This window comes from the organism of the source record quoted next, unplaced genomic scaffold (genome assembly GCF_019419815.1).
Source record: "Pyrus x bretschneideri cultivar Hongxiangsu unplaced genomic scaffold, Pyrus_bretschneideri_v1 Contig8, whole genome shotgun sequence".
NCBI lineage: Eukaryota > Viridiplantae > Streptophyta > Magnoliopsida > Rosales > Rosaceae > Pyrus > Pyrus x bretschneideri.
Window position 1 is genome coordinate 9288245 of NW_025999820.1, and position 20661 is coordinate 9308905.

General features: G+C 37.2%; 3 protein-coding genes across 4 annotated transcripts; all 3 read right to left on the reverse strand.

Moving 5' to 3' along the window:
- Positions 1-4913: 4913 nt before the first annotated feature.
- LOC103936551 (protein RKD5) lies at positions 4914-8108 on the reverse strand. The gene is made up of 5 exons (XM_009346403.2): positions 7761-8108; positions 7374-7623; positions 6159-6403; positions 5584-5798; positions 4914-5289 (listed from the first exon to the last, which is right to left on the reverse strand). Exons 1-5 carry the CDS (start codon positions 7834-7836, stop codon positions 5077-5079), a joined length of 999 nt encoding a protein of 332 aa, XP_009344678.2. The 5' UTR covers positions 7837-8108; the 3' UTR covers positions 4914-5076.
- Positions 8109-11250: 3142 nt separating this feature from the next.
- LOC103936549 (rab escort protein 1) lies at positions 11251-16029 on the reverse strand. Its single transcript, XM_009346401.2, has 10 exons — positions 15878-16029; positions 14566-15405; positions 14031-14153; positions 13454-13553; positions 12892-12930; positions 12538-12781; positions 12368-12452; positions 11936-12137; positions 11745-11825; positions 11251-11625 (listed from the first exon to the last, which is right to left on the reverse strand). The coding sequence occupies exons 2-10, from the start codon at positions 15282-15284 to the stop codon at positions 11518-11520; spliced, it is 1701 nt and encodes a 566-aa protein (XP_009344676.2). The 5' UTR covers positions 15285-15405; positions 15878-16029; the 3' UTR covers positions 11251-11517.
- A 1980-nt stretch (positions 16030-18009) lies between these two features.
- Positions 18010-19867, reverse strand: LOC103936552 (heterogeneous nuclear ribonucleoprotein H2). 2 transcript variants are annotated; one of them, XM_009346404.3, is made up of 2 exons: positions 19710-19867; positions 18010-18948 (listed from the first exon to the last, which is right to left on the reverse strand). In XM_009346404.3, the coding sequence occupies exons 1-2, from the start codon at positions 19724-19726 to the stop codon at positions 18177-18179; spliced, it is 789 nt and encodes a 262-aa protein (XP_009344679.2). In that variant the 5' UTR covers positions 19727-19867; the 3' UTR covers positions 18010-18176. The 2 variants fall into 2 exon arrangements, with proteins under 2 accessions (XP_009344679.2, XP_009344680.2); XM_009346405.3 differs by having other exon boundaries at positions 18010-18865; positions 19710-19858.
- Between the last annotated feature and the right edge of the window lie 794 nt (positions 19868-20661).

The following is a 20661-nucleotide window of genomic DNA, read 5'->3' on the forward strand; positions in this document are numbered from 1 at the left end:
GCACGATTTTCAACTGAAGCCGAGTATCGCTCTCTTGCTCTCACGGTTGCAGAACTTACATGGATTTGCAAGATTTTCAAGGACACCACCTTTCCACTTTCTCATGCTCCTACATTGTGGTGTGACAATGTTTCTGCCATATCTTTAGCTTCAAATCTTGTGTTCCATGCTCGTACAAAGCATGTCGAAGTTGATTATCATTACATCAGGGAGCTTGTTCTTGCAAATCTCGTCAAAGTTTTGTATGTTCCCTCTGAACATCAGATTGCTGACATTTATACTAAGTCCTTGTCCAAGGCACAGTTCAAGTATCTTCAATCCAAGCTTTCTTTGGGTTCCCCTCCGATTAGCTTGAGGGGGTGTAAAGGGATAACTCATAGTTAGCAATTTTGTACAACTGTATTTTACAGTTATAGTTTCATTTGTAACAGTTTTTGTAACTATCTCTGTAATTAGAGAGTTGATTAAGCATCATTAGTTACTAAGCTTTATTAGGAAAGTATATAAATAGAGTTGTATTTTCCTTATTCATTAAGAAAGAAATAATACAAGGCTTATTTCTTATACAGTGGATCCTCAAACTTAACTCAATTGGAACTTTGGTTTGTGAACTATAAGTTCATGAGTATTAGTCCTTGAATTTGTAATAATGTGGAGCAATGATCTTTTTTACTAAATCCGTTAGAACTTTCATGGATTTTGTGCCCCCTTAAACCCTTATTTTGGACGGAATTACTAACGGAGTTGGTGTAAAAACTCATTGCTCCACATTATAACAAACTCAAAGGCCAATATTCATAAATTTTAATTCAAGAACCAAAGCTCCAATTAAGCCAAAAATTCAAATACCATTGCATCAATTTTCAAAGACAAAAGTACCTTTGCTTCCATGGCCACCCAACTTATAAAGGTGGTTTACAAGACAACAGTCTTACTCCGCGGGGGACACACGGACCTCACTTTATACAATCGATTAATCATAGCTTTAGTGCTGATTAGGAACTCGAAGGCATTCGAGCTCGTAAGTCTTTGTGTTACAAGTGTTTTTATTGTAGAAATTTTTCTACCAAACATAGTTTAAACACTTTAAGTGATTAGAAAACACTTTTAGCCTATCGCTAAGCAATCTCAGCCCTGCATTTAACATCAATGTGCGCATAGCACAATTTTTACGTGATTTGAGCGATGAAGGTAAAATTTGGTAGATTTAAACGAATTTAGATAAATGTTCCAGGGGATTTGTAAGTTCACTCCGCCTAAGCAAAAATGAGTAGTAGTTCTCCTAGGGTCGAATGCTTGTTGAAATTATTATTTTGAGACAAATCAGAAGTTGCGAAATCTCACTTTTAATTTATTGTATAAGTGTCTCTATTGACCCATTGCGACAATTGTGCATTAATCGTTTGTGGTTGTAGTTAAAAAAGACCTTGTATTTTAAAAATTATTAATTGTAGATGTATTAGAGAGTATCAACGATAACACAAAAGTTATTTCAACCTTTTTAACCATTTAAGTTATACAAAGAGGAAAGGATTGTAACATGCAATATGTCCATTTTTGGAAGAAAAATAACAGGTGATCATTGTCCTTTTGAGTTTTGAGTTTCCAAAATCGTATAAAATTGGGACTACTGACCTTGGGACTCACTTTTGCACATCAAAAGAAAAGCGACAGAACCTCCTCCGACCGAGTGAATCAAACCGAGTCGCCAATAAAGCAAAAGCAGAAAAAACATAAGCAGCCGCAATTGGCACGTTTTACACAACTTAACGTAACAGGGCATGGCACGTGGGAAAACCACACGCTAGCAAACAATACCCGGCCAAAACCTTAGGTCATCTTTAACCGAAATAGCTAAATATAGCTCTGTCCAAAATTATAGTCCTTCAAAAAATTATTTCAATTAAATAGTGTCAGGCCATATTCATTATGATCTTTAACCGAAGAGGCTAAACATAGAGCCTCTCAATGATTTATTAGTGTGAAGTTTAAACTTTAATTTGATTGATTAACTTAGTTAAACTACTGTTTGATGTTTTCAAATCTAACTGTTGAATTTGAATCAATTATTACAAATAAAGAACTGGACCCTTAAAAAGGAGCTAAGAGATGGGCTGTATTTGAGATGGCCTTAGAGGCCCAAAATCAAATGTCTAAAGCACAAACTAAAACATGCATTTTCTATGGTGCTTCGGAATATAGAGTACTAAGAACTTTTTAACTTATAGATTAGGTAAAGAAAAATGAAGATCTAATGGTTATAAAAATCCGAAGTGTTTAAGTCAAGAAGTGTCCTATGTTCTGGAACACCAACCAAAACAGGACGATATGATTTCTTTGCAAGCTTGCAGGAAAGGTGTTGTGCAGGAAATGGTTGAAGGAACTTATGTTAGAAATTTAATATTAGAATATTAGTTACCATTATTAATATTTAAATATTAAATATTTTAAGTGAATGAAAATTAAAGTGGAAAAACTGAGTTGGTTTTGATTGCCAATTTGGGTAGTCTACGCAACTATTCAATTAATTTTGTATTGTCATAAAAGTTGCTATGGGATGAATTAGACCGGTTACTCTTGTTTGAAATTTAAATAAGGGTTTAACTGTCTATCTGAAAGGACACACCAGTTAAAATAAAGGCCTGATACATGTGATGTATCCTTCGGCCACTTGTGTTTGAACTACTTGAATACACAAATGGTTTTCTCCAGCCACTTCATGTAGTTGGGCTATGACTGTTGAACAAAGGGATGCATCCTTTGTCCTTTTGAAAACAGACGCCTACTTTGAAAATGGGGCATGTCAGTGCCTATAAATAGACTACCAAGTCAAGCATTTTAGATATAATTTTGCATCCAGAAATCATATAAAAATTAGAGTAGTTTAGTGTTCAATAAAGAGAGAGTTTTAAACACTTTTGGTTCGCTGTTCTTTGTGGATTGGAGTGCTACTTCCGCGAAGAGAAAAATCGTTGTATCCTCGGAGACATTTGCCAACGCAAACCTTGAGGCACCACTGAGGGGCAATCTTGTCTTAAGGCTATAGAATCAAATTCTAGCCTCAATCTCTTAAGGTTCTTCTATTCCTTGTTTTTCTTGCATTTATAGAGATACTACCGTGTGTTATTTAATAGTTTATAATAAAATATATAGCAGTTTTTTCCATAACATTTCCAACAACTTAAAGTTCCATCATAAAATTATTTGGCAAGGTTTTACCAATTATTTATAAGCAGATGCAACGTTTTTCCTCTTATCAACGCTTGGAAGAGATTCTTAGCAAAAGTAAACCTACATGCTTGACCGGTTGGCCAGAAGTTGACTTACGTATAGGACAACAAAAGTGTCATGTATGAATTCGTGTCGGCCGCCTTTTCCGTTTTGAAATTTAGGGCAAGAGACAAAGCAAAACGTGCACAGAAGTTTAAGATGCTCAAGGGGGATGCAGGCATGTTTCCTGCTTGGGCCAGTTGGGTGACAGAAAGCTGAGATTTTATAGCGTTTACACGGAAGCATATATGGACAAGAATTGTCGGTGTGCTCTCATGCCCTTCTGTTTGTATGATCACGGTTAAGCCACATCAACATTTTATATTACTATTCATTTTTGTCTTATTATCTCTATAAAAAAACAATATAAAATATTGATGTGGCTTAACCGTGACTACACAAAACAGAAGGGTACAGGAAGGCACCGAAACTAGGAGGGCAGACAATCCTTGTCCAGCGTATATACATAAATCAGTCTGACTGAAAGTTGAATGGGAAGTCATAACTATCATGTTTACTTGCTCAAAATAAAAAGTCTTGAATTAGAAAAATCATGAATTTAGAAAGAAGAAAAATGAGACAAACTACATATCATAATTAATCTAATTTCTGGTTTTGGTATGGAATTATTATGAACTATCGTTAGGGGTGATGAAGGAAGGCCAAGTGTTCACATGGAAGCACGCTTGAAGCTATTGTAGAGCAAAAAATAATTTAAAAAATCATGAAGGTGATACATAGATTTTTGGGTTAAAAAGACGAGATTATCCTCTAGACACATCGAAATTCTCACGCGCACGGAACGGACAATAACGGCTCAATAAAAAAAGTGTCAAAGGTGATCAATATGGTATTTATTCAAATTTCTCTCATCACTCCTCATCAACCCTTAGTGATTGATTTGGTTCAAAAGGTAACTCCCAAAACTTTATATTTAACTTAGGAATAAGTGGCATGTTAATTGCAAGATATGATTTTACATAATATATTACAATTATTCTCCAATTACTACCATATATGGCCGACCACTCTCCACCCAAAGGGCCGGCCACCCTCCTATAATAAATATCCATGTCCTCCCACTAAATGCCAAGTCATTTGCTACCCACAAACTCCTAAATACATTCTTTTCAGAATTCTAACTTCGATATCAGAGATTCTTCGGCCAAAGCCCCCATTCATCATGACCGCATGAGGCTTTTTGCCTTAATTTTAGGTGGTATTATTTTGCAGATGCATTTTCGTCAAGGGAGAAGATGACGGAAATTTGCATCCACAGCTATGGCTTGTAAAGCAAGAAAAAATTGACTGGAAGATGTAAGGAGCTCCAAAACCTCAAATGGAAATCAACTAACTAACAAGTTTGTTTACTTAGAAGAGAAGTCGTGAATCAGGAAAGCCAAAAGTAGGCAAGAGCAGGAATGAGAATGAAATCAACTACTCCCCCTTGATCAATCTAATTCATGATATTTCAGGGATTGGATTGCGGTTTATAATTTATGAGCCACATAGGAAGTCAGGAATCAATATTTCACATACCCGTGTGCTACGAGAAGTTAAAAATTAGAACAACTCCAAGATTCATTCTATCTCGTTTCAACTTAAGTGAACATGTCATAAACTGTCATCGAACACAAAAGCAATACCAGAACTGGGGATAAAATTTATTGATTTACCAAAAGTAATATCAGAAACTAAAGGGAGGAGCTTTGAGCCATGAACCCCAATGCAAGAAATGCAGAATTTGGAAGTTCTTATAATTTTGAAATGCGTTCAAAAGCTCTCCTAATACTTTATACAGATGCTTTAATTGGAAGAGGTTGATAGGCCCTGGCTTCTAAGAGCTCTAGCTCTGTGCCTTCTCTTGAAAACATCTTGCCGGAATCTTTTGGTCTCGGTCTTCATCTCCAAGAAGGGTCGCCTCTCTATACTTTCTCTTTCCCTCTCCAGCATCCTTTGCCTCTTTAAAACTGCCAAGGCTGCGGCTTTGTTCTCCTTTTGTTGGATCTCTGTCTCTTCCTGCACATTCATATATATATATATATAAACAGCTGAACATGTATAATAGGTGCCAATATATGTGACTGTGCAAATACGTCCGGTACATGCATACGTCATATTCAAGTCTTCATTCCTTACACTTATCTTTCATCTGCTTTATGTGAACTTATTGGCGCTCATTTTCTGCCCGTTTCCAGTTAGCAAGGTAACAATATCTTTGAGTTTGGGAGATATTCCATTTAGTACAATCATGTGAATGTTCACTAAAATGGAAAGTGAGTGAACATATCAGGACAGGGAAATAGGACAGACCTGAAGATCACGAATGAGACTGTCAAGCGATTTAATCTTCCTATGTGGCCACCGTGGAATGCCAAATTCTCTGCATTTCTTTTTAAGTACGGTGAGTCCAACATTCAGATTTCTCGAAGCTTCCACAATTGGTAGATCAAAATACTTTGCCAGATCTGATAAAGCGATATTTGCTATGCGTCCACTTGGCGCCCTTTTCTTCTTCTCTGTAATACCTGCAACCTTGCACCTAACCTATGAGATATCAAATTCAAATAATGCAGAAGTATTTTAATTGGGGGACAAACATTGAAGAAAAAAGATTTTACTCCCGCATACATTAATAAATGATAGTCAGAATTACAAGATACGCGTCACTTTTATGTAGCAGCATTCTTAAGTAAGCTGCTGCTAAGAGAAACTCTAGCCTCAGTTCCATATACTCCAATGCCATTGATAAAAAATAAAATAAAAACCCAAAGGATGCATACCGCATAGAAATTTGAACATTTCTACCCTGGTAACAACTACAAAAATGAATCTGAAGAACAGAAAGCAATGTGTGGCAACAATAATTGAAAGCCATGGCATCTAACCTGGTGAACTTCTTCCACCTTCTTGATCCTCGGATGATTCAGACATTGTGATGGGGCTAGGAAGAGAGTTCAGATCCAGATCAAGTATCGGCGACCTCCTTGATTTGTGGTGACCGTCATTACTCACTTGGCTTGTTTCCTGCCGTGACCTTTGCAATGATTTTTTGTCATCCGTTTTGCAGCTCAACTCAAAAATTATCTGAAGATCATTAGACAATCTTGGAATTGTCTTCAACTTCGGATTTCTGAAAGATTTGGAGAAAATATTGTTAGAATTAGGATTAGGATTGCATCTTCAGCAAAGATCAATTGTTTTGTTGGGAAACGTGAAAAAAAAAAATGGAAAACGGAGATATTTACCAAATATGTTTTCATATCCTATGGTAACGGATAATTATTCTGTCAAAATCAGTTTTGACACACATATCAATCAATAGAGAAACGGAGGAAGAGATCACTCGATGAACTCTAAGACTCACTTGGATAAATTTCAATTAGAGAATTTTCATATTGAACTGCTAATACCTCAGGGGATGCACATCAAATTCTACAGTAGACCCTCCTAATTAAGTTTGAAAGAGCATAGACGTTACAAGCATATTTCAACACTAATGAAGTTTCCCACTTGACTATCATTCAATCTCTTCAAGCCAAGCTGGACGAATTCTAACATAAAACAGGTAACATGACCAGCGCGTTACGCTTCTCATAATAACTGATCACGTGACCAACACGCGCAAATTTGAAAGGGGCGTTCCACGCACCCCTTCTAAAGCACGCAAGGGGCAAATGCGATAGGGGCGTTTCACACACTGCCTCCTGTAAGAATTTCTCGGGCACTAAAACCCGATAAGATGTACATCTTTACTCATTTGGCAGTACCTAGTTAACTAGGATTGGCAATGCCTGAAAAAGGAATATAAAGCTGCACAAAAACAAAGAGTTTCAACAAACCACCAACTCTTCCAACGGCGAAATGAGGAGACTACCACCATGAATTTCTTATCTAACCAATCTCCTCTACATTTACAGGCTTAAACATCAAGTTAATCATTCTAACGACATGTTAGAAATCCGTAATCGGTTAATACTGCAATTATTGCATCTCAAACACAAACACAAACAATGACAACCCCAACCAAAAGAACAAGAGCATGAAAAACATCAAAAACAGAGAAACAACGTAAGACTAAATTCAATAGACTGAAAGGGTACCTGGAGACTGAAAGTATAGAGGGAATGCATGTAAAATCAGGAGGTGAATTTTCATGAAATGCTAAAATGCAGGCCCAACAGCCATTGACATGCCCTTGGAGCACTTGGGAAGCTGGAAATTTCATCAATCTCAGAAGCGGCTCAGCTGGCAGCTCCGCATACAACCCATTTTCTCCGAACACAAACTCCCTCTCCACCTCATTTCTCTTCCCCTCATCCAATCCGTACACATGCAAGCTCCTGATCAACTCTGCCAAACGAAAAAAATAAAGAAAAAAAAATGAAAAAACAAACAAAACCCAACAAGCAGAAGGGCAGAAAGATTCAATCTACGGAAAGAAAAAGGAAAAACTAGAAAATGGGGATGGTGGGTTTTGATAAACTCACCGTGGTTGATTGTGTTCTTGAAGACGAGGAGCGATCTCAGCAAATGGGGGTCACAATCACAGTCACAGGAATCCATAAGAAGGGAGAGAAGAAGATCATAGTGCTGTGGGGGTGGTAAAAGTAGGGAAGAAGGACTGGTGCATTGCTGCTAGAGTAGTGACAGCTCAAAGCGGTGAGCAAAGAGAGAGGGAATGGAATGAACGAATACAAAAACCCAGGCTTTGAATTTTGGAACAAGTTCTTAAATTTGTAATTTTCTTCACCTACTTTTTTTTTTTTGTTGCCTTTTTCTATAATTCCAGGTTTTTTTCTCCCTGAAATTTGTAATAAAATTAAAATGGCCTCGATCAAACATGGTACGACTGACTGCAAAAGTTAATGTTCTCAAATCTAGAAACCTCATGAATTAAATACAAAGTTTTAAATTGCGTTAAATGTAATACTTGTCTTGTCAATATTAGAAACGATCCAAATTCGTAGTTTCCTCATCCGCTAATTAAACAGCAAACTTATAATTTTTTTAATAGCTTTACGGTAATAATTATTGACGTAACTTAAGCGTTTAAAAATTAATGCTGTTTTTTAAAAAAAAAGTTAATTATAATAACGTTTTTCCGATTTAATATTTTCTTCAAACATAATCCGTATGCTTAATATTTGTAAAAAAATTTTATTTAGCAAAATATATAATTTTTCATGTGAATGGTTTTTTAATTATGTGATATCCCGTCCCGAAACTATCGAAACGTACATGTGAAATGACCCTTTTACCCCTAGTTTGTTACGTTATGTTATTGGTTGTTTTGTGTGGTGTTGGCAAGTGTTGGGCCACACACACACACACACTGTCACTTTCCCTCTCCCTCTGTCTTTTCCCTGTCTCTCTCTCTCTCTCTTTCCCGAGTCCTCATTCCTTCTTCTTCTTCCTTCGAACGTACGGACAAACCCAAAACCCCTCAAACCTTAGCAAATCAAGGAAACCAAGGGCACAGTCGAGATCGTGAAGCTCGTGGGAGCACGATCATATCATTTTCAGGTAAGAAATCCGTCGTTTTCACGTCGATTCGACAATGGCAGTTTTGAGTACTATTCATGCAAAGTTTATTTAGCACGTTTTTGGGATTTTTAAGCTCGTAGGTAGCTTGGTGGTGTCCCAAGGAGCCTCGGAGTGCTTCGTTGGACGATTTTGGACGTCGGAATCGCCTGGTTCGAAGTTGGCCGGTTTTGGAGTTTGTGGACAGGTGATTCCTATCCCGAGGACGAGCGTGCGCACTCAAGACAGGGGGGCTACGACCCTTCCACATACCAGTGAGTGGGCTTTTGGTTTTCCGTATATACCTATATACATTTATTTTCCCATAAATTGTTTAAAAAGGGTTAATTGTTTTATGCCATGCACTATATTATTATCGTTTATGCATCCTTGCATGCATTAGTAGTGACATACATATACATATGCATATTTGGTGCTGTGGACGCACAGGTAAGTGCCAGGTAAGTGGTATTCATGTTTATATATTCAGTAGTGGTTTGAGATGCTTAGAGAGCTCATAACCTGCACCCCCGGTGTTAGTGCTCTCGCCCAGAGTAGGGCACAGTCCTTCACGTGTTGTTCACCTCCCGCACCACACGCTCAGCTTGGATCCAAGTTAGGTGCACAGTCTTGTCGTACAGACCACTTTAGGTGGTTCCGACTCGTAGGTGACCCGCGATTATTCGCACAACCTTCACGTGATCGTAGCACTAGAGCGTTTATATGCATTACACCCAGGCCTGTCGTACAGACCACTTTAGGTGGTTCCGACTCGTGGGCAGGTTCAGTTATTTAGTTTGAGATTTGAGCACTATATGCAGCCGTACAGGTCACGTTAGGTGACTCCGACTGCCAGATGTTATGCTATTAATGTGATTTATACCTGAGCACTTGCATACCATTATAAGGCTTTGGTATGGCATATCCTTGAGCATGATTGGTATAATTATTGTATACGTACATATGTTTATTTTCTGGGAAGTATACAGGTTTTACGGCGAGGGGTTAGAATGTATTTTACTAAATGGTTTTCAAAGAGCTTTGTTTTTGCCCACTCACGCTTTTGTTTTACGCCCCTCCAGGTTCTAGTGGTCTAGCAGGTTCGGTGGTTTTTCCAGAGGGCGTCCCGGCATTTCTGACAGATACTCACCAATGTAGGGTCACCTTCGGGTGTACTATTGTCGTATCATTTCCTTTGGACTGCTGTAGGCTTTATGCTCTGAATTCAGCGTCTCACTTACGCTAGCACTTATCTTATTACATTATGTATGCTATTTTTTAAATTATTCGTACTTTTATATTATTTTTATTAGCTTCTGCACGTGCACATGGTTACGTCACCTTTGCGTGGCGGCCAGCACGCCCTGATTTCGGTCGGGATGTGTCAAATTACAACAATATTTTCACATTAAAAGAGAGAAAAAATTAGGCTAAATTGTACAATAAATTGATTTATTTTTTCTATAAAAAAATTAGAGAATATAATGTTTTGTCATGTAGCTATTTAATACACGCGGACTGCCACGCCAACCTCTGTTCTCTTCTTCACCAAACCTCTGTTCTGTTCTGACCTGGAAAATGTCACTAAATTGCATCATTCATCCCTCAAAGTACCTCTTTGTGCCATCAAAAGCTCGCACTTGCCGATTAACAAATCGGCATCGGTTAAAATACATACATGTCGATATCGGTTTTTCTTGGACATTTAAAATGAAATTTTAGAACAAGCGGTTTTTAATCAGATGGAAAGAAGTTAAGTTCTTGTATGACGGTATGAGTTCGAACTTTGTTAGTAACTAATCTAATATTTATTTTAACAAAATCTATCGTTTAATTAAAAAAAATCAAATTTAGAGAATGTTATATAAAGTTCGTCGATATTAAATCGTATATCGAAAATATCAATCAAATTTGTAGATTATCTGAAAGTTAAGAATTTCTCTGATATCTTGTGAAGTTTAGACTTCATCTCCGTTTTCATATCTTTCTGATTTTTCCTATATTTTTACGAAAGAGAAATGCTAAGGGAACTTTCTATAAAGTGGGATTATTTATTAACTCTCTATATTTTTGATATAATATTTTTTAATATTAACACGGTAATTGAAGTTAAACTATAAAATGCTAAAAAATCCACGAAATATTTCACTTTTGTGAGAGTTCTCTTCCCTTTTCTTCCACGAAAGTGTACACCATATAGAAAAAACTTCAAACACTGGACATAATCAAATAGTTGGAAAAGGTGACAGGGACATCCTGGTCAAAGTAAAATAAAACTTGGTCACGAAATCCTTAGCAACGACTTCTGTGCTTCTTTTTTTGCAAGTCCTTTCTATTTCTCTAAATTGCAAATTCTACTTAGATCAGACCGCCTGATCAAATAACTGATCCGACCAATATATTTGTTGAAACTTACACATACCATATGAACAGCCAGCTTGACGAAAGATCTTTCCCGAGCCAGAAATTTCCTATATACGTTTTCATTTTCAATATCTTCTTGTCACCAAAATTGAAAGCCAAAATGTAATCTTGACAAACAATGTTAGTAGGGAATTGCAAGAATCTTGGAAGAAAAAAGGGGCATTATTTTCTTGCTTATAGAGTACAAGATGCTACAAGTCCTATTTCCACAGCTGCAAATTCATGTGGCAATGAGTTGAGGGGATGATTTACTGACCCCCAGTATGCAGTATACACTGACTTGAGTCCGATAAGCCGCCATTAGTCATCTAGATTAAGCTCGGTATCATCCTCCGGATTCTCAGACTCCTCCGGCGAGGAGGGTGTCTCCGCAAAGAATGCCTCATCGGGATACATCTTCTGGAAAAGCTGTCGAGAACCAGCATCAACACCAAGATTCGCAAGGGTTAAAATTAGGTGTGAAAGGTAACGTGTAATTAAGCATAAAGAGCTATGAAGCAAAAATAGTCCGTTAAAAGAATATGTACCGCCACAGTTGAATCTACGAGATCATTGTAGTTAAGATTTCCATCTGGCACGGGAGTGAAGAAGATATTTTCATGTTCACCCTGAAATCAATGTAAATCATAGCTCGATAAGAAACAGCGCCAAGAACAAAACAGCATCAAACAAGTGCAAGACAGAATTTACAGTGAAACAAACTTTAGTCCATACGTACATTGTGCACCATTGTGAGCTCCTGAATGTATAACGTACTCCAAAGTAGTGTGGGTTTTACTTCTCCATCCTCGCTTTGAACTGCAGAACCACTTTCGGGATTTGCAGAAATAGGAAGAGTGAGAAGTGCGTTCATGGCCGCATGAAGTAACCTTTTCCCATGCTCAGCATCATCGCATAAACCAGAGAAATATAATACAAACCTGAAGTAGAGAAGGCAAACAAAGTCAAACTTAACGGATTCCTCAAAAGTTTGAGGGCGGGTTAAATTTTTTCGCCATTTAAATCTAATCCATACGATCACTAACAAAGAAAGAGTGATAACTGTTAATAACTCCTTTTAGCTCCCTAAATTCAGAAACATCTAGGCAGTAGAACCAAGTAATTAGACAGTTTCATATTGTAACTACAGGAAACCAGAGCATAAACATACATGCCTGACGGACAAACAGCCAATTTGTCCGAACCGCCACCTATCTGGATAACCCGGATTGAAGTATCCTGCTCAGGAAACAAAGCTGGGGGAGGAATTGAGAGAAGCAATTTTAGTTCTAGTACTCGTTTTCAAAGAAGTAAAATAACATAACCAGAGTTAAGTCTTACATCTAGGAGGATATACAAGCAATAAATTTGATACATCTGGCTTCAAGGAACAGGTCGTAATACATATTCCCCTGGCCACCTTTCGTTTATCATCCTTCAGATTTAAAACTTGAAGAGTTTCTTTCAAATCTGGTGAAGATGAAGCGGGGGGCAATCGGACCGTCAAGGTTGGATCCAAAACCAGCTGATGACTAAGCATTTCCTCGCCTGAAGCTAATCTAACACCCTTATATTGCCCATTTTCCTGCAAAAGCTCGAGCGATGATACAAATCAACTATTTGTAACTTTCTGGTAAATATAGTTTATTTCAGTAAATATGTTATAGTATGAACAATCACTACTACACACATTACCTTGTCCATAAGCAGGGCAGTCACTGGCATTCGCAGAACCTGGATGAAAGATGTTTCAGATACAGATAAGAAATGCAGCGGTATAGATGTATGTTTGTGCATATATACTTCCAGTGAATGTCGTGCTTTGACTCATTTTAGCAGGAATTAATGCACATGAACATAAGTCCATCCCATTTTAAAGTGAGTCAATAGAGCTATAACATCAAGCAACTTAATGTTCTTTCTAAAAGTAATATAATTTACAAATTTGCAAAATAAAGTCAGCGACAAACCGAAAATTTTCAAGAAAGTAAAAACATATTGAAAAAAAGTTAATTAAGGGAGCACATGTAGGTGCAACAATAAATAAAGAATTAAGACAGATAGATACAAAGAAGTACAGACAGGCCAATAACAGTTTAGGATACTTTGAAATCTTTTTTACATAAACAAAAAAAAGAAAGAAAAAAAAAACAATCTGATTATGGGTTGTAAAGCAATATATTATGGGTTGTAAAGCAAAATAAAGTATACAGATAAATCCTCGAAATTAGGTAGCAATACTTCAACTTGAACTTACTTGGATGCAACCTTTAACAGCGGCACGACGGGAAAAGCCTTGTGACATCTCACCATGACCATAAAGCGGATATAGCAAAGCCCCAGGCACATTTGGAAATCTAAGAAGAAAGAACGATAAAGAAACTACTTGTAGCATACAGATTTAAATATCTTCTTTGGTATATATTTGAAGCTCGTAATTTTGAGTCAAGGGATACACTGAAATCATTAGGTTCATATAAGAAAAACACTACCTTTGAACAGTCCCTATTCTTATATATAAGTTTCGATAACATCATCAGGATACTAACCATTTCTACTCCTTGTTTCCCCTTCTACACAGATGGACTCATTTTCTATAATCATAAACCATGGCTGTCAAAGACTGTACTGTTTCTTCAAATTTTTTTTATTACTGAAAAACATAACCCTTAGCAATCTTCAAATTGTCGCTAGATAATAAACAAATCAAACACGTTTGGTACATAATATCAATACCATACAGGTACTAGGTCGAGCATCATTACAAAAGTACTTCATACAGAAACTAAAACATGATAGAGTAAATGTTTAAGAAACAAAATGAGACAACTAACCTTCCAACCGATTTTTGGTAGAGATCTAAACGATGCATCCCTTCTCTTGTCTTCAGTAAAGTTTTGCAAACTTCCAAGTTGTCCTGATCGTCATCTGCCAGGGAAATGGCATACAGAATAATCCTATATGGAAGAAAATGACACAAGTTCTAAGAATAATGAAAACAAGAACTATCCAAGGCAGTGAAGGAACAGTTTCCAGGATATGAAGAGCAATAATAGAAACAATTTTCAGGATAACAAAGAGCCAGCTGCTTTCTTGATGTAGTCTACTAAAAAGACCACTTGTGCTTAGTTTGTTGGGAAAACAACGTATTAAAAAATAAAAACTCAATTATATTTTTCTTTTTTACATAAAAACTATATAACAAGCATACTAATGGGGTATCCTATAAATGGTTCAATAGCCAGATACAGTACCAGCCTGCTGAAGCAATGGAAATATCTATAAACACAGCAAAGTAGAGTAATCTCAACAAGGCAATGGAACAAAGTACTGTCACTAACAGAGAGAGAAAGGCAATGTGATCTGTACGATTTAATCTTGGGTGGCAATCGCATCCTCTTTAAGAAGTCAGCAAAGGGACTCTCCAAAACCTCCTCAGAAATCTTTGAACTTTCACTCCCTCCATCATCGCCAGCGGAAGCTGCCAAATGCTGCTGAACAAGCTTGAAGAATCTCATCAACTGATTCTTCTCTATAAGACTCAGGCTCTTGTCTTTAAATATTGCTGATCGAGAGTCTGGCACATTGGATAACCCCCCACTCTCATCGCAAATGCAGCTCAAATCAATGCTCTTGAAGGTCAAATACGAGTCCACGCCTGATTTAACTATAAGGTCAACGGCTTTGTCAGCACAAAACAAAACCCTTGGCCCGCCCAGGTCAACAAGGAACTTTGAGGACTGATCTGCAAGGATTTCTGGGGCATAGTTGGCAGTCTCAATGCTGGAGTATACTGATCGGAGGGTGACATCCAAGGCAGTGTAATCATGGCAACTACTTGTAGTGGTGGTATCGAGGATGGTGGAGGGCGGAGTAGCATGGGTATTTATGAAGGAAGTGAGCTCATCAAGGTGAAGAGAGGCAAACTGGCTGCCATAAAAATGGTTCCGGTCAAGGTGGAGGACAGTTTTTCCGGCAGCAGAGGCTGCAGCGGCAATTACTGTTGCAGGGAGGCCTGTCCCAACAACAATAAGGTCAAAGGTGGTGGTTTCAAGTTCGATTGGATCGTACAAAGATGAGTCACTCATGGCACTGGGTCGATATAGTTGCAAATATCAGTTGAAGACCCTGCCTTTGCAAGGTCAGAGACTATAAATTTACTTAAAACTAACAGACCCGGCACGCCAATACGCACAATCCAAACCAAACCTATAAGATAACAAAGCAAGTAAACAAGAAACTCAATGTCAATACAAGACTTATACAAAATTAAGCTCAGATATCTAACTTTCGAAGAAAAATAAGTTGTGGGTATTGAATATTATAGCAGATTATCCATTTGGGGGCCGTTTCGATATCAAAATTACATCACTAGCAGTTCACTTCATGCCCAAAAGAGTAGAAGATCTCAAACTCTCAGTGAAACAAACATGGGTTTATTAAAAGCACGTCAACTGCTTAGCTACTTAAATTAAAGATTCGATCTTTATATTTACTAAATTACCAAATCAGATTTGTAAGTGCAATGTAAGCAGTAACGAATCGGAAGATAAGAAATACAGATTACAGAGCAAATGGGCAGCTGAGATCAATGAAATTAGAGAAGCCGGAACCGAAAAATGGAAAAATAAAAGCAAATCGGTTTAAGGAAGACGGTGGATTAAAGGTCGTTAAAACTTACTGGGAAATCCGGAAGGAGGACGAAGAGTCGCAGCGAAATAGCTCGCAGAATTCTAATGCGAGATTGCAGGTGAAAATGATAAAAATATATTGCATGTAAACAGCATGAATGATTTTTTAGAATAAAAATATGATTTTTTTGTTAAAATAAATAATAACGGAAGTGTTTTGTTAAAGGTTTTTTTTTTAAAAGATGAGGTTTTTAGTCAAAATTATATGTGCAGGCAACATGGCGATCTGCACACCACTATTTAAAAAAGATAAGATTTTTAGTCAAAATGGTTTATGAAAGTGACATAACTCTTTATTTTAGTTTCTTATATTTGAAATTGATATAAGTTATTTCTAAATTTTTTTCACCATCAATCATTTGATCAATCGGTGAATGTTTTTTTTTTTTTTTAATGATGGAGAAAATGACAAAACTTAATTTAGTAAACAATTAGTCAAAACGATTTGACAAAATTAATAATATTTTTGTCATTTTCTCTTTAGTTAAGGAAGGTTTTTCATGAAATGACCAAAGTGGTTGATGGTGGACAAATTGAGAGATCAGTTTTATCAATTTCAAATTTTAAGGACCAAAGTAAGGAGTTAGTTAAGTCTCATAAATCATTTTGGTTTAAAAGCTTAAAAGTTATTGCTGTTAGAAGAAATGCTAGGAACTTTTGAACTTGAATTTTGTATAAATTATCTATCACCTCATAATTTAAGATTAATTCCCATTTCATTATTATAAAACATCGTGCCAAAATTTAAGGTGACAAAATTCAACTTTTGAGATAAGTCACCTTACCATTTCTCTTGCCACTATTTATACAAGTGGGTGGGTCGAATACCAACGGAACTGAGGATTAATAAACCGAATGTCACCCCTTTTCACACGGGTGGGCGGGTTATGACCAAATCAAATTTGAAAGATAAAACGAACACAACTAGTTTTGCGTGGGTTGGTCGGGGTTGGTCGGGTAACCCGTGAGAATGCCCACCCATAACTCCGGGTGAAGAAATAACTTGCTCGGTAACATGTCGTTTCTCATTTTGGGTACCAGTGGGCTACAAATTGTGTGGTGTTGCTTACAAAACAAAAACACCAATAAAAATACTAGCGCAAAGCTTAACATAGTCAAACAAAGTTTTGTTGGCTAAAACATCTTCAAAACATGTTACAGTGTTCTAAACATATTACATGTATTTTAAGACGTTTATGATGTGGCATAAATTTCAGCATAATATGTTATATGATGGTTATTGAAAGATTTGCATAACCAATTAAAACTCATAACTTCTTTTTTTTTTTTCTTTTTTCTTTTTTTTATATGAAAAGGCGAGATTTGTGGAGTTTATGCGAAAGAATTATTTGCATGACAAGCATAATTTTATAAGTTATTTAGAAGCGGTCTTACAAATGACTGATTCACATATAATATAAATTTTTTTTCAATGAATTTTTAAGCTTGAAAACAAAACATTAATAAGAATTATAGGGGGCCTAGAACTCTGCTAGAATGAAATTCCTTTTGTCCATTATATTTACATAATACTCTTCTTGATGTGCATGGTTAGTGAGTTCTGTGAAAAATGAGATTATTGAAATTTCAAAAGACTTTGCGTGTGCGATTAGAAATATATTGTCATTCAGAAGCAGTCTTTCAATTTATTAAGTAAAAAAAAAAGTATCGCTTTTATCAAATTTAATTTTTGAGTTTGAAAACATACAAATTGTAACATCCCACATCGTCCAGAGAAGTGAATTATGTAAGCCTTATATGTACATTATCATCTCTACTTAGCACTAGACCTTTTGGGAGCTCACTGGCTTCAGGTTCCATCGAAACTCCGAAGTTAAGCGAGTCCACGTGAGAGCAATCCCATGATAGATGACCTACTAGGAAGTTCTCGTATGAGTTCCCAAAAACAAAACCGGAAAGTTCTCGTGTGACACAAATTAATAACACCTTTGCAATATTCCATGAAAATAGATTTTATGACGGTTTATAGATTTTCACAAGGCGAGTTCTTTCTGAAAAATGTGACTGCTGAGTTTTCGCGAAACCGACGGTTTGATAACCAAGCACAAAAACACTAAGTAGGGGAAAAAGAAAAACATAACCCAACAATTGTGGGAGGAGATGCTACGAAATAAAAAGTCATCTTCCTTTTGTCCGCACAAGGACTTCAACTTAACCAACAATTATTGTTCGTTTATAAAACTAAAGAGAAAAATGTTTTAGCCCAAGCCACACAATGGAAATATCACATACAGATCTAAACCTTAAATCCGCGACCATAGCGCTTAATCACTGCCTTGATCGGGATTCAGCCCGTCTAGCTTCATCTGGTGTCGATGGAAAAAGCTCCACGTACCTCGAACCAATTGTCATCTTGTCCTTGCACATTGCCCTTTTCGCCTCTTCTGCAGAGACGAACTCCACATATGCCTCTCCGGTAGCCTTTCCATCCGGGCGGCAGGCAATATGCACCCTATCTTCTAAAACCTTGAATTCTCCAAAAAACTCAAGAATTTCAGATTTTTCTGCTGAGAAGGGGAGGCCGCGCATCTTCAATATTTCAGTGTACTCCATTTTCTCCTTGTCGCTGAACCTCTTTGATTTGGTTGGAGGAGGGCTTGCTTGATAGTCATTATCATAAATCCCTTCATAGTTTACCTCCGCTGCAACAGCCTTGTAGTACTCCTGCCTCTTGCAAGTGAAAACTTCGACATACCTACGACCCATGTTCTGCCGATCTCTCTGTAGAGCAAGCTCAACCTGCATTGGTCCAGCAAAAACAACAAAGGCCTCTCCTGAGAACCGTCCACCCTTGTTGACCAGCAACACATCAACAATATCCAGTCCAGCAAAGAACTTGAAGATGTCAATATCCGTGCAGTTGAATGGAAGTCCCCTGAGACGGGCCACTGGAAAAACCGGGGGCTGAAAATTCCCACCATAGCCATAAGGATGAAAGCCACTCACGCCGCTGCTCACTGCGAAGTAGGGATCCATCATTCTTGGTCTCTTTGAGCCGACCTCGTACCCGTCCGAAACCCCCCCGCCTCCCAACATTGCCCTTAAATACCCAAAAAAGAGATAATCCCCCACTCAACCTGTTAATAAAACCGAACCCAACCCACACACTTCCCTGTCACCTAATGTCTAAAACCCTAGATTTGATATTCCAACATAAATAATAATCATATCCACCAACCACATATCAAACATATATATCTAGAAATAAACCCCGATGCATGGTAAGGCAAAGAAAAAAGAAAACCCCTTTTTTCATATAAACAAGATATCAATCTACTTATGCTAACAGATGCAAGCAATCACATGGGATTTCACAAAGAGAAATATCGCACTCTCATTCACGCAATCAAATCTCTCATACATACTCTGCGGCTTTAATAATTCACGCCACCGCCTAATATATGAACTATTTGCACACGTCACATATTGCTCATGAAAATCATAAACTCAGCAACGTTTTCCCTAACCTACATTTCCAGTCCTCGAAAGACGGTTCAAGTTTCAAATTCAGCCTACTTATTCGATGAAGTACACATACAGGTCAATAACTAGCCAAGGTCTAGGTGTTCTACTTTGATTTCGAAAAAAATACCAATTATGTTACCTATTTGATTGAATTTTCTTGATCAATTTTATCTATTTGATTGAGTTTCCTAAGCCAAAAATCATCAAAACCATACTTAAAAACATCAATTATGTTCAAAGACAGACAGCCACAGATTTCAGAGATACAAACGCAGCAAAAAAATCAATTCTATCGCAAGAAACAGAAAGATGCAAACAAAATCGAACTATGCTTACCCTCTCGATCCGTACATGATTGCAGCGGTTTGAATTCCAAGGCAGCTTCGAGTCTCTGAAGGAGAACGAAAGACTGAAACTTTGGGGATTTGAGTGTGATCCAGAAAACCCTAATTGCGATTGTTCGAAAGGGAAAACCAGATTATCTAGCTTTGATACATATGAGTCTCCGTTGACCCAGCCTGGTTATTGGGTCCGTGGCTCACCACTCTCTTGGGCTTTGAACCGACCCATTGATCTAATCATTTAAATTTGAGGACGAGCTTAGGCTCAATGTTTTGGGCTTGAGGCTAAAGCCCATTGGACTCGAGCCCGCTTTATATATCTGCTGAATCAGCTTTCTTGGCAATCAAGAAAGGAGAAACCATCTCACCTGCCACAAAGTTAGATTAAGGTTAAAATAAGACCAAAATTGCTACCGCACCTATATTTGGAGTCAACACTCAACTGGATTTGGATAATACTTTGTTATGTATCGAAAATCTCACATCGAGAGTTTGACAAAATAAATTATAAAATGTGATACATTGTTCCATAGTCAGTAGCCACAGTAAAATTTTTTACAATTAAACTTCAATAATGTTGGGTTAGCAGATTATACGGTGGGAACAATATCAATTTTAGACCATTTACATTTCCTTATAGTATTTGATAAAATCCTCTTCTTCGGTACATACATGAAATCAAAAGACTTGTTGATTTTCAACTTTTGATAGGACCGTAATTGTGAATTTTTTAGATTTTCACGTAGGGCAAATTGGCACATCCGATAATGCAGGTAGGTAGCAATGATGCAAGTGAGAAAAGCATATTGAGGAAAAGTAAGGAAAAGGGAGATCGGCGGCCCTACTTGCTGATTTTCCATCCTTCCACTGCTTTTTCCACCGCTTTTCTTCTCAATATGTGAATGACAAATGACAACTAAAAAAGTAGTGTGAACGAAAGACTTCAA